Below are 17,123 nucleotides of genomic sequence, written 5' to 3' on the forward strand. Positions count from 1 at the left end.
GATTTAAAGCATGATCTGAGTAAAAGTTTCTCAGCTGGTGATATACATAATAAAGCCACTACACAGAAGTTGTGAAGGGGTTACACAGTGTTTTTTAAAAAACGTTTCCTAAGATATTAGTGCAGTGGTTAAAGCATTCAGCTGCTAAACAAAAGGTCAGTGGTTTGAACCCACCAGCCACTCCATGGGAAAAAGATGAGGCAGTTTGCTTCTGTAAAGATTTATAGCCTTGGAAATACTATGGGGCAGTTGTCTTTAACTCTCCTATAGGGGTGCTACGAGTTGGAATTGACTTGATGACAATGACTTTTTTTTTTTTTTTTTTTTGGTTTTAAGACATTCAGAAAGTCACTACTGTCATATAAATGACCTTTAAAAAAAGCAAAAGCAGAACTTCTGTTTTTATTATGCTAGGAAGATAATCGTAAAGATTTATGTTTTTACTGCTACCATTTATTGTCTTTTGTTGTTGTTGTCAGGTGCCATTGAGTCAAGGTCTGACCAATAATGACCCTCCCTATGTACAACAAAACAAAACACTACCTGGTTATGTACCATCCTCACAATCCTTGCTATACTAGAGCCCATTGTTGCAGCCTCTGTGTTCATCTATCTTGTTGAGGGTTGCTCCCTTTTTCACTGACCCTCCAATTTACCAAGTATGCTATTGTTCTCCAGGGAATAGTCCCTGCTGAGAACATGACCAAAGTAGGTGAGATGAAGTCCAGCCAGTCTCGCTTCTAAGGAGCATTCCAGCTGCACTTCTTCTAGGACATATTTGTTAGTTCTTCTGGCAACCTGTGGTGTTTTCAGTATTCTTTGCCAACACCACAATTCAAAAGAATCTTCTTTGGTCTTCCTTATTCATTTTCCAGCTTTCACATGCATATGATGCAAATATGCATGAAAATACCATGGTTTGGGTTGGATGCATCAAAGTCTTCAGAGTGACATCTTTGTTCTTCAACACTTTAAAGAGGTCTTTTGCAGCAGATTTGCTCAGTGCAATATGATGTCTGATTTCTTGACTGCTATTTCCATTGATGTTGATTGTGGGTCCAAGTAATATGAAATCTTTGATAACTTCAGCCTTTTCTCCATTTATCATGATGCTGCTTTTTAATAAAGTTGTGAGGATTTTCATTTTACATTGAAGTGTAATCCATAATGCAGACTATAATTTTTAATCTTCCTCAGTAAGTACTTCAAGTCATCCTCACTTTTGGAAAGCACTTTCAGAAAAGTTGTGTCATCTGCATGTCACAGGTTGTTAATGAGTCTTCCTCCAATCCTGATGCCACATTCTTCTTCACTGTGATAGTTGGAGTTGTGTGTCAACTTGGCTGGACCACAATTCTGAGTGGCTTAAACAGTTGTGATGTGTGGGTTATTCCCATGATGAGATTGGATGTATATGTTCTGAGCAGCCAATCTGTTCAAAGGGAGTTTCCCTAGGGATGTGGCCTACTTTCAATATATTTATGGACATCCTGGGAAAAAGAGACACTCTTCTGTAGATCAGGATCCTATTGAGCTGCCTACAACTGTCTGTGAATGAACAACCCACCATTTGGCCTGCTGATCTTGAATTCATCATTCGTTAGAGTCAACAACTGATATACTACCTGCCAACCTTGAGCTAGTCAGCCCTTGCAGTTGTGTGAGTCGGGAAAAGCCTCCAGCTTGATGTTTGATCCAAGAACTTGGGACTTGCCAGTTTCTATAAGTGTGTGAGCCATTTTCCTAAGATAAATTTCTCTCTCTGTCTCTCTATATAAACTTTACTGGTTTTGCTTCTCTAGAGAATCCAGCCTAACACATTCATATAGTCCAGCTTCTTGGATTATTTGCTCAGCATAAAGATTGAATAAGTATGATGAAAGGATACAATCCTCACACACACACCCTTCCTGACTTTAAACCATGCAGTATCCCCTTGTTCTGTTTGAATGACAGCCTCCTGGTCTATGTACAGGTTCCTCAAGAGCACAATTAAATGTTCTAGAATTCCCATTCTTCTCAATGTTACCCATACTTTGTTATGATCACACAATCGAAAGATTTTGCATAGTCAATAAGACTCAAGTAAACATCTTTCTGGTATTCTTTGTCTTCAGCCACGATCCATCTGAAATCAGCAATGATATCCCTCATTCCTCATCCTCTTCTGAATCCAGCTTGCATTTCTGGAAGTTCCCTGTCAATATACTGCTGCAACCATTTTTGAATTATCTTCAGCAACATTTTACTTACATGTGATATTAATGATATTAATGGGGAATAAAACTTGGTATTAGTGGAGATTTTTCTTTAAAAGCAAATGACAACTTAAGCTCTTAGGTTATCATCCCCATCTCTCCCTACTAGCTTGATCCATTTACTAAATCTAAATCCTCCTTTTGTGTCACTGCCAGAGGAAATCTTGGCAAAATGAAAAGAACAGGAGATGACCTTTTACAGAAGGCGAGGAAACAAATTCTCAGATACAAACCTAATTCTGACTTCAAATCAAATCTTAAAAAGTAGTAATGAAGTCAGAAGAGAATTGCAATTCCGCCACTGATATAACTTCTCAGGTCAAATAAACATTTTCATGTGCATGTGCTGTATAATCTCAAGGCTGATAGACAAATTGTAATTCTCTAGAAAGGGCCCAAACCAAAAACACTCACTGCTGTCATATCAATTCCGACTCACAGTGTCCTCTCCTTGAGTTTCTGAGGGGGTATCTTTATGAAAGTAGATTGCCCAGTCTTCCTTCCAAGAAGTGGCTGGTGGATTTGAACCACCAGCCTTCTGATTAGCAGTCAAATGCCTTAGGTACTATGTCACCACATCTCCTTAGAAAGAGCCAGAGAATGGTGATTGATAATCTTTGCTAATCACACAAAGCACTATTCGTTCAAAAGACATTTGCAATCTGAAAAGTAAACTCCATTTGAGTGCATCCATTGTCATTATTTAGCAAACATTCCCCCCCAAATAGTGCTATAAATATACTATCCAGAGATAACCTTTTGGAAACATGGATCTCCCAGTACAATGTCTTCTTACCTTTTCCCCCATGAAATCATTACTTTACCTTCAAACCTTAAAATTCAGTTAAATGTATTTACCCTATTCTGGTCAAAATATTTGTGCATAAGTTCAAGCATTGCTCTAATACTTTCAACCTATCGATTGCCCTATACTTGGAGGTACAAATTTCAATGTATTGAAATATACTTTCTTTGGGGGACATGAGAATTGTGGGTCTCTGGGCACCTACAATAATAACACATGTTATCAAGCTCTTAACAAAAGGCTTTAGATGATGATGGCAGTAAAATTCCTTCTTGGATTCTTTTATTTCACAGGATTATACACTCACCATGTATTTCCAGCAGTCTTGGAAAGACAAAAGACTTTCATATTCTGGAATCCCACTAAACCTCACGCTAGACAACAGGGTAGCTGACCAACTCTGGGTACCAGACACCTACTTTCTGAATGACAAGAAATCATTTGTGCATGGGGTTACGGTGAAAAATCGAATGATCCGACTGCATCCTGATGGAACAGTTCTCTATGGACTCCGGTAAATGGCTCTATGTTGCATGTTCCACTATTGTTGTTATTGTTTTATTTATTTATTCACTTTTGGAAGAAGCCAAAAGGAAAAGTGGGAGAAGCAAGCAAGAAAATATGTAGACACTCTCATGTTTATAATAAAATTGTGCTAAAGACCAAAAAATTGTCTTTTAGAACCATTTGAGCTCAATCTAGGCAACTGTGTCCATCAAAGGTAAGTGAATTATTTGCCTTGAGCTTCAAATAATAGATAAATAGGAAACATGTCTTTACCAGCCAAGTTTCACATCTTGTTTGCTCTAGAAGTTGTATCTTTTGCTAGCCAATTGCTTGATCATCACAGAACAATGTAAACTGAACCGAAAGATGTTCTTATTTCTGGGTATAGTTACTTAATTATGAAAGGGGATCAGGAAGCAGTTTGAAAAACTGAGAGAATATTTTGTTGTGACTTTGACATGATGTAAAACCCAAAACTCCACTGCTGTTGAGTCAGATCTGACCCATAGCGACCCCTCCTTGGGTTTCCCAGGAGGTCTCACTATGGAAGTAGATTGCCCAACCTTCCTTCTGAGAAGTGGCTGGTGGGTTTGAACTGCTAGACTTCTAGTTAGCAGTCAAATGCCTTAGGCACTATGCCACCAGATATATAGTAGGTTTATTTATTTTTTATTTTAAAAGCTTTATTTTTCAGTTTTTATGTTTAGCTCTATCATCCATATTTTAATTAATGAGGGAGCTCTGGTATAATTAATATTTGTTTTTCATGTGAAGCACAGGTTGAGATTTTCTTACCCATATAGATATCCAGTTATTCCAGATCTATTTGTTAAAAAGACTTCCTTTTGCCCACTGGATTGTTTTGATGTCTTTGACTCTATACCTCCTCATCATTTATTGACTATCTCATCATCTGACATTTCTCATTTACGACAATAGCAAAAAATCTACTATACAACCACTTTGCGCATTAACAACATATGTCTAGTAGTAACAAACACCAAGATGCCAGGCAAGAGTAACACTGGCTGTGATGGTTAAGGTTATGCGTCAATTTGATTGGGTCATGATCCTCAGTGGTTTGATGGTTATGTAATAATGTAATTTGGCAGATATGTAATGATGTAATCTGGCAATTATGTAACGATATAGTCATCCTCCATTTTGTGATCTGACATGGTCATCTTCCATTTGCGTAACACTGATTTTCCTATAATGACTTGATCTATGGAAGCTAACCATGTTGATAAGTGAGGAGTGATAATATATATATATATATATATGTATATGTATGTATGCATATGTATATGTCTGGATTTGCTCCTGTTCCACAGGTATATTTGTTGATTTTTAGGCAGTACCACACTATTGTAATATACCTCCACAGAGATACTGCCTTGGAAACCCAAGGAGGGGTTGCTATGAGTTGAGTCCGACTCAATGGCAAATAACAACAACAAACAACAAGCTATATAGTAATTCCTATGGAGCTCTGGTGGTGTAGCGGGTAAAGAATTTGGCTGCTAACCAGAAGATCAGTAGTTCAAACCACCATCTGCTCTACAGGAGGAAGATTAGTCAATCTACTTCTATAAAGATTTACAGCCTTGGAAACCCTATGGAGGGTGCTATGACTCAGACCTGACTTGATGCCAGTAGATTTTTATTTGTTTTTTTGGTTTTGTTTTTGAAGTCAAAGAGTGTAAATCCTCCAACTTTGTACTTATTTTTCAAGATTGCTTTGGCTCTTCTAGGTCCATTATATCTCTATATAACTTTTAGGATCTTCTTGTCTATTTCTACCAAGAAATCTTGCTGAGATTATAAATGAGATTGCATTGAATGTATACATCAATATGGGGGAGAATTGATATCTTAAAAATATTGGGTCTTAGACTGCTGACATGTCAAATGTTTTGTTACATATAATTTATCACAATAAAAATATGTTGAGTCTTGCTTCATGAACATGATATATATCTTTATTCATTTATGTTTGGCACCATAGTGATTTCTTGTGTTTGTTTTAACAATCAGGTAAAAAAAAAAAAAAAAAAGAAGGTAAATTATTAACCCCATTGTAGTTAAATTCTTATTTTTAAAAATTAGGCTATGTTCTAAAACTAGATTCAAATTCTGCCAAAGAAATATCTAAACTGTGACATGTTAAAATAGGATATACATTAACATGTGGTGGTTCTTTAACCTTTCTAGTCACGTTTTGGGGTTCCTTTTAGAAGCTGATAAAAACTGTCTAACCACAAGCTCAAATATATCCAAAATTTTTCTACAGTTTGAGGGTGGTCATATGCATCCTGAAGTCATTGTATGGACCATGGATGCCAAGCTAAATTCACTAATACAAAAACAATAAGCAAGTGAAAAAAAATATAACTATGATTAAGCTTCTGATATTACCCTAGTATTTGGTTTATTTGTTGATAGTTTTTTCTCTTACTTTTCTTAGTAAACTATCATCAATTAGTTAATCTTGGCAAAATGAACTTTGGAAATTGTCCACTTCTTGCGTACTCCAAGAGCTTTCAACACCAATTAAAATCTCTCAGCTAAAAGGCTCTCAGAAGACTAGTGAAATAAACTAACAATTCCCTTGAGTCTATTAATAGTTATTATAAATAAAATCTACTAATATGAAATGCATGGTGGTCATTAGTGATGGTGCATGCATTGGAAATTGTTTGTAATTTTTCTGTTAACTGTGTAACACTTCTATCAGATATACCCAAGTTGTAATCGGATGATTTACTCTTTTAAAGTATCCTGGAAGAACATTTCTATGACAACCAACTAAGCTACTCATTATTAATAAAATGTACTTATTAGTCAAGACCTTTTTTTAAAAAAAAAAAAGGCAGCTAAACCTTTTACAAGCAAGAATATAGGTCACATTCTCAGTTTAGAAAGTTTCACTTTGGCATTTCCCAACTTATTGGTGGTCTCTACCAGTGGGAAATATGTGAAGGAAGAAAATTATTTGAGAACCAAAAAGTTTAATTCATCCCATTTTATAACTGGAGAAACAGGGGCCAAAAGAAAGGAAGGTTTTAGTAAGGGAACACAATAAGGTAATGGCAGAGTTGAGCTAAAATTCAGGTCTCTTGATTCCCATCCTATGCTTTTCCCATTCTACTGCCTTTCAAATGTACCTAGAAGTCAACACCTCCTTCCAAGTTATACAACATCACTTTCTCTTCTTCAAGGTCACCACAATGGCTTGTAGCTTATAGCCTGTGAACAGGCATAGACCTTCTAAAATGACACACAAACTCTTCTATTATCTATGCTCTGATCTGCTTATGGCTCCAGTTCTTTATATAAGAACCTCACACCAGCTCTAATATCTTCCTTTTCCTTTTCCCCTGTCTTCCTCCCAACCTTTTCCCTCACAGAGTTGTTATTCCTTTTCCCAATAACTTCTAAGTAAAAATTTCATATGACCATCCCAATAATCAGTTAGGGGTTATTAGTTCCACACTATGGATGATAAAACTGAGGTTCAATAAATTTACATGACTTGTTCAAGTTCAAGGTGTTAGAGAATGTTGGAATTGGAGTCCCATTTTAATCCTTTGATTCCAGATGTCATATTCCAGATGTCTGGTAGGCCTTAACGTCTCTCTAGAATTTTTAAAACCTCTAGGGCTGGTAGCATAGTGGCTAAGACACTTGACTGCTAACCAGAAGGCTGGCGGTTCAAACCCACCAGCCACTCCTCGGAAGGAAGGTTGGGCAATCCTACTTCCGTAGTGATACTGCCTCGGAAACCCAAGGAGGGGTCGCTATGAGTCAGGGCTGACTCGACGGCACATAACAACAACAACAACAACAGGGCAAAGAAAATCAAACTTGTGAGGGAAGCAGTACAGATGAAGGGAGGAAAGAAGGAAAAGGCATGTTTATTTTAATTCCTCTGATGCAATATTTCCTAGTCATAAAGGTGACAATTAACATTTTTGTTTATAATAGCTTTTTTAAAAAACAACTGCCATACATCACATCCTAAGCACTCATACTGGAAAATTCTTACCAGGTAACATCTTTCTTGGCACATATAAAGCTATCCGCACTTTAGACTTGGGTAATCAGAAAAATGGAATTGCTTATGCATGTGAGAGATGGACAGTGAATAAGGAAGACCAAAGAAGAGTCAATGCTTTTGAATTGCAGTGTTGGTGAAGAATACTGCAAGTATCATGGACTGCCAAAAGAATGAACAGATAGGCCCTGGAAGAAGCACAGCTGGAATGCTCCCTGGAAGTGAGAACGGTCAGGCTTTGTCTCACATACTTTGGTCATGTTGTCAGGGGGGACCATTCCCTAGAGAAGGACATCATGCTTGGTAAAGTGGAAGGTCAACAAAAAAAGGGGAAGGCCCTCAACAAGATGGATTTACAAAGTGGCTGCAATGATGGGATCAGGTATAGCAATAATTGTAAGGCTGGCACAGGACCAGGCAGTGTTTTGTTCTATTGTACATAGGATTGCTATGAGTTGGTGCCAACTCGATGGAGCCTAATAGCAACAATATAAGTCCACCACATAATACTCACCAGGAAATGAGGCCATCCATTAATGGGTAGTTTTTAACATGATTGGAACAATAGTATTTTCTGAGTGTAACCAAAAGCCTCTTTGGCCAAGTATTCCTTAACCATAAGACCATTTCATTACACTAAACAAAATTTTTGCTATATCCTGAAAGAGATCACAATAGAAAGTACCAGATAGAGTGGGAGAAAAATGTGAAACAAACTTCAAAATAATAAAGATAAAAGACCAGGTTTACTGGTCTAATAGGGAGCAGTGGAATCTCAGAGAATATGGCCCTGAGACACCCTTCAAACCTGGAACTGAATTTATTCCCATGGCTCAACTTTCAAGCAAACAATAGACAGGCCTGTAAGGTGAACAGTAATACCAGGGAGGTACACACTCCTTAAATCAGCTAACATTCAAGATCCAAAGGGTAGCATTTGCCCAGAGAAAAAGCTCAGTATTCAGGAAAGGGCAGAGAAAAGGACGAATGGAAATGGTGAACACAGGAGCAAATGGGAAGAGTGCTGTTGCATTGTGAGAATTGCAATCAATGTTACAAATAAAAATGTTTGTGAATTGTTGAATGGAAAATCAATTTGCTTTGTAAAATTTCACCCAAAGCATAATGGAAGGGAATTTTTTTTCCTATATTCAGCACAATGTGAGGTGCTATAACTTAATTTATATTAAGCCACAAGAATAAAGTTGGTTGTTTTTTATAACTATGTCAAATTAGATTTTGCATAAATACTCTGAATATTCTAAAATAACAGAGTGGTATTTGATTGGAGACATAACTTCATTGAAGTCTATTTGTTGTTGCTATGTGCCGTCAATAGTTCTACTGAAATACCCTGCCATCTCCACCCTCGCACACCCTTTCCCTCACCTTACCACTTTTTTTCATCTTAGTCCTTTATCTTGAAAGTGTCTCTCAGATTTCACTTACCCCATGAAGACTTTCATAATCTTCCTAACCAGATAAACAGCTTCTCTCATTGGATATCCTATTACACTTTAATCTCATGTAGGTCCATGGGATTTATAATTCTTTTATAACATTTTATCTTCCTATGTCTTGGAGTTATTTGTACAGTTTTCATGCAATGCAAGGAAAATTGGGTATGTGTTCAAAATGTGAACATATCAAAATGTTACATGCTTCTTTAATCTTTGTGTCCCCTCTGTTAAAGGAAATAAATGTTTGCAAAATCAAAATTAAACTTTTAGGATGTAGTCACCTGACTTTCAATAGTTGACAGCTGCAACATTTCCTATCTCTAAATCATGGCTTTTAACCAAAGATCAATTATCACTGTTAATGACCAGATGTGTTCTGCCTCTTGTCCAAACATGCTCCAGCTGGCTGCACACACTGATTCTCTCCAAGGCCCAGCCACGTGGGTTCTGAAAGACTGTGTTTATCTTTCCCTGAAAATCACAGGCATAGAATGACTTAATTCTGGTGAGACATTTAGTGAAGTATTTAACCTCCCTAAAATTGTCCTTCCTTTTGACTTGCCGCCTAACCCTTACCATTGCTTTCTCTTCAAAATTCCACAATTCCTCTTCCCTTCATCACCTAGCACAACTCAGCCCAGGGCCAGGTATTTTGAGGGACTATGTAAAAATTGGTAACGAAAAGCTTCCAGCCCAATATTGGCTCACATTAGGACTCAGGATGTGTGTTTTAGAGTGTATGTTACATGCTTGTACATACCTATAAGCATATACATAGTGAGATGTACATAATGCATCATTTTAATTCATGTTCTAAATTAAATAGCAATCATATATGACATTTAACAATTATGATGTATGTAAATAATTGAAAGGTGTGTATGTCAGGCAGCATGGTAAATGGTCTATCTATTTTATCGTATTTAGCCTTCAATGAGGTAGAGGTGCATAATGTTATTATGAGATAAACTATGAGGTGTGTATTATTATGCTTATTCTACAGACAACAAAATTGGACATTTAAGGTAACTTTTCCTTTGTCATAATTTTTATTATTTGTTTACTTTTTAAAGATAGTTTCAAACAAATATATGCATTGCATTTGGCAGATAAATTGCCTCTTTTATAACACAGGTTCCCGTTTTCCTCCCTCTACTCCTTTTAAATTATTTTTTGAAGAAACCATCTTATTTTTTCTGATTGTATTCACTTGGTGTAAATGTGTTCCTCTATCCCATATATTTGAGCTTGATTTAGATTAGTTATTTTGACGTTGTTATTGATTTGGCAAGCCCCTTCACAAATATTATTGTGATTTCTATCAGAATACACAAAAGGTCTAACTGTCTCTCTTTTTGTGATATCAAGAGTGATCAGCACATTCAGGTATTAATAGAGTGATTTCATAATGCCTAAGGCATTTGACTGCTAACCAGAAGGCTGGTAGTTCAAACCCACCAGCCACTCCTTGGAAGGAAGACTGGGCAATCTACGTCCATAGAGCTACCTCCTCAGAAAACCAATGATGGGTCGCTACGAGTAGGAATTGATTCGACAGCAGTGAATTTGGATTTTTTGGTTATTCATTACAATAATCCCATTAATTTTTACCTGATACTTTTAGAAGCTATGGATGATCTTTACCTAAATCTATTTAGATTTTGGAAAATGGTGGTACTCTGTTCTTCCTTTATTATTATTATTATTATCTATAATTATTCTATAAATAATTTTCCTTCATAATTTATCTGGTTATCCTGAGGTATAGTTGTGCAGTAAAAAATAAGCCAAATGCTTAATTATTTCCTTTTATTTAACAATCTTCAAAATAAAAAGTTCTGTTTACCTAGTATCCCCCAAATGTGATCATTGACAGTAGGAATTTTGTTGTTTGTTATGTTTATCATGAAGGCCTGGGTTTTAACAGGCATGTATTTCAGTCAATTGCAGCTATTGTTACTTTTAATGCTCACTTTGTCTCATTTTTGGCCAGTGACAGATCTTTTAAGTTGGTTCCTGAGTTCTTTCAATGTGACCTCAGTAGTCGTTGGTAGCTTCCTAGTTTTCCAATGCATTAAGATATTCTAGATTCAACTTGTGAATTCTCTGTTCGAGAAATGGAGAAAAATACATCATGAGGTCTTACTAATTATTTCTAATTCATATTTAAGATTTCAGAGCTTTTACTTTAATTCTTTGATTTTATATTTTATATTTCTTTGTTCTTCCATTGAAAATAATGGTTCCTAATGATATGAAAGGAGCTCTGGTGGCATAGTGCCTAAGGCATTTGACTGCTAACCAGAAGGCTGATGGTTCAAACCCACCAGCCACTCCTCAGAAGGAAGACTGGGCAATCTACTTCTGTAGAGATACTGCCTCAGAAGGCCTAGGAGGGGTCGCTATGAGTTGGAACCAACTCAACAGCAGTGAGTTTGGTTTTGAGTTTAATGTTAAAAAAGTCCCTGCATGGTACAATTTGCACTCAACTACTAACCTAAGGGTTGACAGTTGGAACCCACCCAGCAGTGCCATGGAAGAAAAACTTAGCTATCTGCTACCAGCTAAGAAAACCCTATGGAACAACTCTATTCTGTAACACATGGGGTTGCCTTGCATGATAATCAACTCTATGGCAACAGGTTGTTTCTTAAAACATTAAGATGGTCATTTATTTACTTTATTCTGTTAAATACACACACATATACAACACAGATATATTTATATAATATATATAGATATAAAAATAGTTTCAAAATAAAATTAACAAAATTATTATCTGTAATAAGTTTGGATATCTCTTACTTGGAACATAAAGTCAAATTAATGTGTTTTAAGTTACATTTTGAGTTTCAGTTTAGGAATAGATACAAACTGTGTTGGGAAGCTATTAATTTCCTTCATTTTGCTTTTTGTGTGAATTTTTTTAATTTGATATATTTTTTTTTTCATAATTATGTAAAACATTTAGGTAGTTCTAAAGTCATAGGGTAAGGAGCTCTGGTGGTATAGTGGGTAAGACATTTGGCTGCTGGCCAGAAGTTCTTTGATTCAAATCTATCAGCTGCTCTGCAGGAGGAAGATGAGGCAATCTATTTCCATAAAGATTCACAACCTTGGAAACCCAATAAGGGTCTCTATGAGTTGGAATCAACTCATTGGCAGTGGGTTTTAAAGTCAAATGGTAAGACAAAAGAAGTTTTATTTCTATTTTTGTCCCTCTCTCTTCCCATTACCTTCTTCCCCCATAAGCAAGTATTTTCATTCATTTTTTTATTTACCTCCCATTGTAACTAAGGGAGCTCAGGTGGTGTAGTGCTAAGGCATGTGACTGCTAACCAGAAGGCTGGCGGTTCAAACCCACCAGCCACTCCTAGGAAGGAAGATTGGGAACTCTACTTCTGTAAAGCTACTGCCTTAGAAACCTAAGTAGGTGTGCTATGAGTCAGTTCTGACTTGACGGATAAGTATTCATATTCCCTACCTTTGCTAGAAGCAAGGTAACATACTGTACCCACTGCTCTATACCTTGTAAAGTGATTTTGCAAGGCTACCATAAATGTTAAAAGAGGGGTTTTAACCCAAGACTTATTGCTTCCCAGTCTATACTCTTAGCCCCTACACATGGCATCTCATTACTATCCTGCCAATAGTTCTTTTCCTGAAGATCCCTTCTTGGAAGACAGTTTACTAGGTATGATGATTTCATTGTTCACCACTACAGAAATGAAATAATTACAAAAGGCATGCAACATAAATATGAATAGCTCTGCCAAATGTGTGCACTTTTAAAAATGGACATGATTTTGCCATGTTTTCCAATACAGAGTATTGACTTCAGCTTCCAAAGGGAAGCTTCACAGCTTTGGGTTTTAGAAATGAGAATGTAATGTTAACCAGAACCCTGTGGCCTGATGGGGGTTTTGAGAACTCCCCTGCCTCACTTGCTTACCTAGATCTATTCCAAATTGATTTTTTGATCTTCTTGACAGTACCTGACCATGGGTTGTGCATGAGAATAAAATTGATGTCTATGCTACTTGAATATATATAAAAAAAGAGTTTCCCGCTATTCCTTTGAGAATCAACTCATCTTGCCTCGGGTCTCAAGATAAAGTGCAGTAAAAAGTAGAGGCAACTATCCTGATAACACAGATAGAAAAAATAGCACAGTTATTGATTTTTAAAGCATTTTGTGGGTCCTAAATATTTCATATTAGCTCTGTACATTGATGGGACACCCAGGGGAAAAAGATGATTTTTCTCTCCCACTGCCTTTCCCTGTATAGAGGTGGTTATGGTTGCATTCAGAGGTCTTGGACAGATTATTCAGAGTTTATTGTGAGAGACACTGGGGAAAAATATTGTTGAGTCAGTTGCAGAGAATGAATGTGGGCTGATGTTGTATTTGCAGAGCAGAACTGGCTGATCTTGACAAATAAAACCTGTTAAGAGAAAGAAACTTGTTGCTTCAAATGGAAGAGAGAAAAACAGGCCATGCATTAAGCTATCTAGCTATGTTAGAAAGAACACCGGGAGACTTTGCATTTCCCACCAAAGGGCACCATGTTGCTTTTCTCTCCAGTACAGTTGACTTATATCCTAGAGTTTCATCAGGGTAGTACAGAGAATGCTATGGAAAACGCTCTCTCATAAAGAGCTACTATTTTTGCCTTTAAGGGTTTTTCCTTTTTTTTTTTTTTTAGTTTTTATTTTCAATGCTGTTTTTTCATCTATTTATACATGGAAAATTCCATGATGAAATATTATTTGTTAGAGTTTCTTTTTTTTTTTTTTAATGATGCTATGACTAATTCAAACACTAAACAAGCAATTTAAATAATGATATGTTATTCTAGCTATCATGTAACCATGTGATCTGTGGATGTTTTATTATGATTGAAGCTCTTTTATTAATATGGAAAGTTAAATAAAAACAGTGGCTATATATAATCTAAACGAAACCCACTGCCATCGAGTCAATTCCGACTCATAGTGACTTCCATTGGGATTCCAAGGCTATAAATTTTTATGGAAGTAGATTGTCTCATCTTCTTCCTGAGGAGCAGCTGGTGAGTTTGAACCACCAGCCTTCCAGTTATCAGCCAAATGCTTTACTGACTATGCCACTGGAGCTCCTTTGATATGATCTAGAATAGCATTATATCTCCTCAAATTCTTAACCTTCATTGAGGCTTTTGTGTATTGAACATCCAATGTAAATTCTCAAGAAAGAAGAAAAGAGTGAAAGAATGAACAAGGGAGGAAGTAAGTAAGAAAGGAGAGAACAAAAAAAGAAGGAAAATTGAAATCTTAGAAAAATGCTATGAATGTGAGTTGGGTGAAAATTCACAGAGCAAATTGGTTTTCCATTGAACAATTCATAGACATTTTATTTTGTGACATTCATTGCAATGTAACAGCATTCTTTCCACTTCTTCCCTGTGTTTACCATTTTCCTTCATCTTTCTTTCCTAGCCCTTTCTGCCTTCTTAGAAGAATCCTAGGGCAAATGCTATCCTTTTGATCTCATATGGTTGATTGTTCTAATGAGTGCATGCCTTCCTGGTATTATTTTTCACGTTTTGGGTGTGGATATCTTTTGGCTAAAAGTTGAGCCATTGAGGTTGAGTTCATTTCTCAGCTTGAAGGGTGCATAAGGGCCATAGCCTCAGGGTTCTACCAGTCTTCATCAAACTAGTAAGCCTGGACTTTTGTTTAATGATTTTAGTTTTGTTCCACATTTTTCTTCCACTCAACCTAGGAACTCCTATTGTGATCCCTTTCAGTGTGGTCAGCAGTGGTAGCTGGGCACCATGTAGTTCTTCTGATCTCAGGGTCATGGCGGCTAGGGTATACATACATGGTGCATTAGTCCTTTGTATTATTTCCTTGCATGAAGATTTTCTTCACTCTTCTTTGCTCCAGATGGGAACAGACCAATGGTCTCACATCAGATGGCCACTCACAAGCTTTTAAGACCCTCATTGCTACTCACCAAAGTAGGATGTAGAATATTTTCTTTGTGGACTGTTATACCAGTTGACCTTAGTGCCCCTGAGACTATGATCCTGAGCCTCTATGCCCAGGAATCATTCCCTCAATCTTGCAATAATGGTAATATCAGTCATCTACAAGTGGATTCATGGATAGACACTCAAGCTGAACAGGAGTGGGAAGGCTAATGGGACTCCACACATGAATATATATAGGTTTGAGAGAAGGTATCTCTACCTATGTATTTTTTCAAAAACAAACAAACAAACAAACATTGCTGTCAAGTCAGATCCAACTCATAGTGACCCCTCCTTGGATTTCCAAGGCAACATCACTACGGAAGTAGATTGCCCAATCTTCCTTCCGAGGAGTGGCTGGTGGGTTTGAACTGCCAGCTTTCTGGTTAGCAGTCAAATGCCTTAGACACTATGCCACCACAGCTCCTTTTTGTATTTATATGTGCTACAAATATATCCATGAATATGACAGAGCATTATAGGGAACAAAGGTATGAAAACTTCTTAGTCATAACCAAACACATACATATTTTTAAACGAAACTTTTTAAGCTTTGTATTTGGTAAACGGGGAGCTCTGGTGGCATAGTGCCTAGAGCACTTGACTGCTAACCAGAAGGCTGGAGGTTCAAACACACCAGCCACTTCTCGGAAGGAAGGTTGGGTAATCTACTTCTGTAGTGATACTGCCTCGGCAACCCAAGGAGGGGTCGCTATGGGTCGGGGGCTCACTCGACAGCACGTAACAACAACAACAACAATATGGAGAACCATTATTTTTAAAAGTTGACATTAAAATAAATCATATGCTTATTTTTCAAATTCACATACAGTTGCTTAAAGCAGAGTTGTTTTGTTCTTGTTCTTATTTGTTGTTATGCGCTGTCGAGTCAGACCCAACTTGTTTGATATTAGTAAACATCAAACACTAAAAACAAGGAGAGATGTAACACTGTAGAACAAACAACGAATTCCTTTGAAAAATCTAGGTTATTACACTTCAATAACTGTAGTAAAAATCCTGAAGATTAATGAGTGTCACTTAAGTGTTATGGTAAGATCTATGTTATTTACATATTTATGTATTCTTAATTAAAGAATGGGCAACACCAGCACAAAGGAATACCATCCCTTCAAGTTCAAGAACATTTTATTCTTAGACATGACAGGCACAGATCCCAGGATTTACCACCATTTTAACATTCTGGGAAAATATTTAAGAGATCACTGCCTCATGAAATATGATGCCTTCCTCAAGCAAATAATCCCTCCTGATAACATGTCTGAAGCAAATGAGTCAGAAAATGTTTTATGGTGATGTATATGCTTTTCACTGGCTGTTTTCTGGACATAGATTCCCCAGGCCTTTCTTCCTAGTCTGCCTTTGTTTGGAAGCTCTGCTGAACCCTGTCCACCATTGTGACCCTGCTGATATTTGAAATAGTGGTAGCATAGCTTCCAGCACCACAGCCACATGTAAGCCACCACAGTATGACAAACTGACAGATGGGTGGTGGTAGCACAAACAGGCATACAGTAAACCCAAAACACTCACTGCTGCTAAGTCAATTCTGTCTCATAGTCACACTGTAGGACAAAGTAGAAAATGAAAAGGAGAGAATAACAAAGGAGATTAAGAAGAAATAGCCAGTGTAGAAATACAGGTTCCAACACAGGTCCGATCTCATCTAGAATATTTTTCTCAATTCTTGACCCATTTTTGACATTCTAAGAACAACATTGATGATCTAAAGGGCATTGATAGGAACACAACTAGGCTAGTTCCACCAAAGGCTAGGAACCATATCCCTAGAAAGCATAGATCATAAACCTGAAGATTATTACTTTTTTTTTTTTTTTTAATTGTGATTTGGGTGAAGGTTTACAGAGCAAATTCACTTTCCATACAGGTGGTTCACATATACTGTGTCTCATGACATTAACCACAGTTTACCACAATGCAACAGCTCCCCTCCCACTTCCTTCCCATAGTTACCTCTTCCCAGTGTCCATCCCTCCATGC

The 17,123-nt window shown here is 37.0% G+C and overlaps 1 protein-coding gene across 1 annotated transcript in view; it reads left to right on the forward strand.

The window, feature by feature from the left end:
• Positions 1-17,123, forward strand: part of GABRB1 (gamma-aminobutyric acid type A receptor subunit beta1) — a 684,756-nt gene that overhangs the window by 252,293 nt on the left and 415,340 nt on the right. The window contains exon 4 of the mRNA XM_007949429.2: positions 3,357-3,577. Coding sequence (XP_007947620.1) covers positions 3,357-3,577 — 221 coding nt within the window. The remainder of the gene's footprint in view (positions 1-3,356; positions 3,578-17,123) is intronic.

Source organism: Orycteropus afer, unplaced genomic scaffold, assembly GCF_000298275.1.
Source record: "Orycteropus afer afer isolate SDZICR_OR568_19922 unplaced genomic scaffold, OryAfe1.0 scaffold00246, whole genome shotgun sequence".
In the NCBI taxonomy this organism is placed as follows: Eukaryota; Metazoa; Chordata; class Mammalia; order Tubulidentata; family Orycteropodidae; genus Orycteropus; species Orycteropus afer.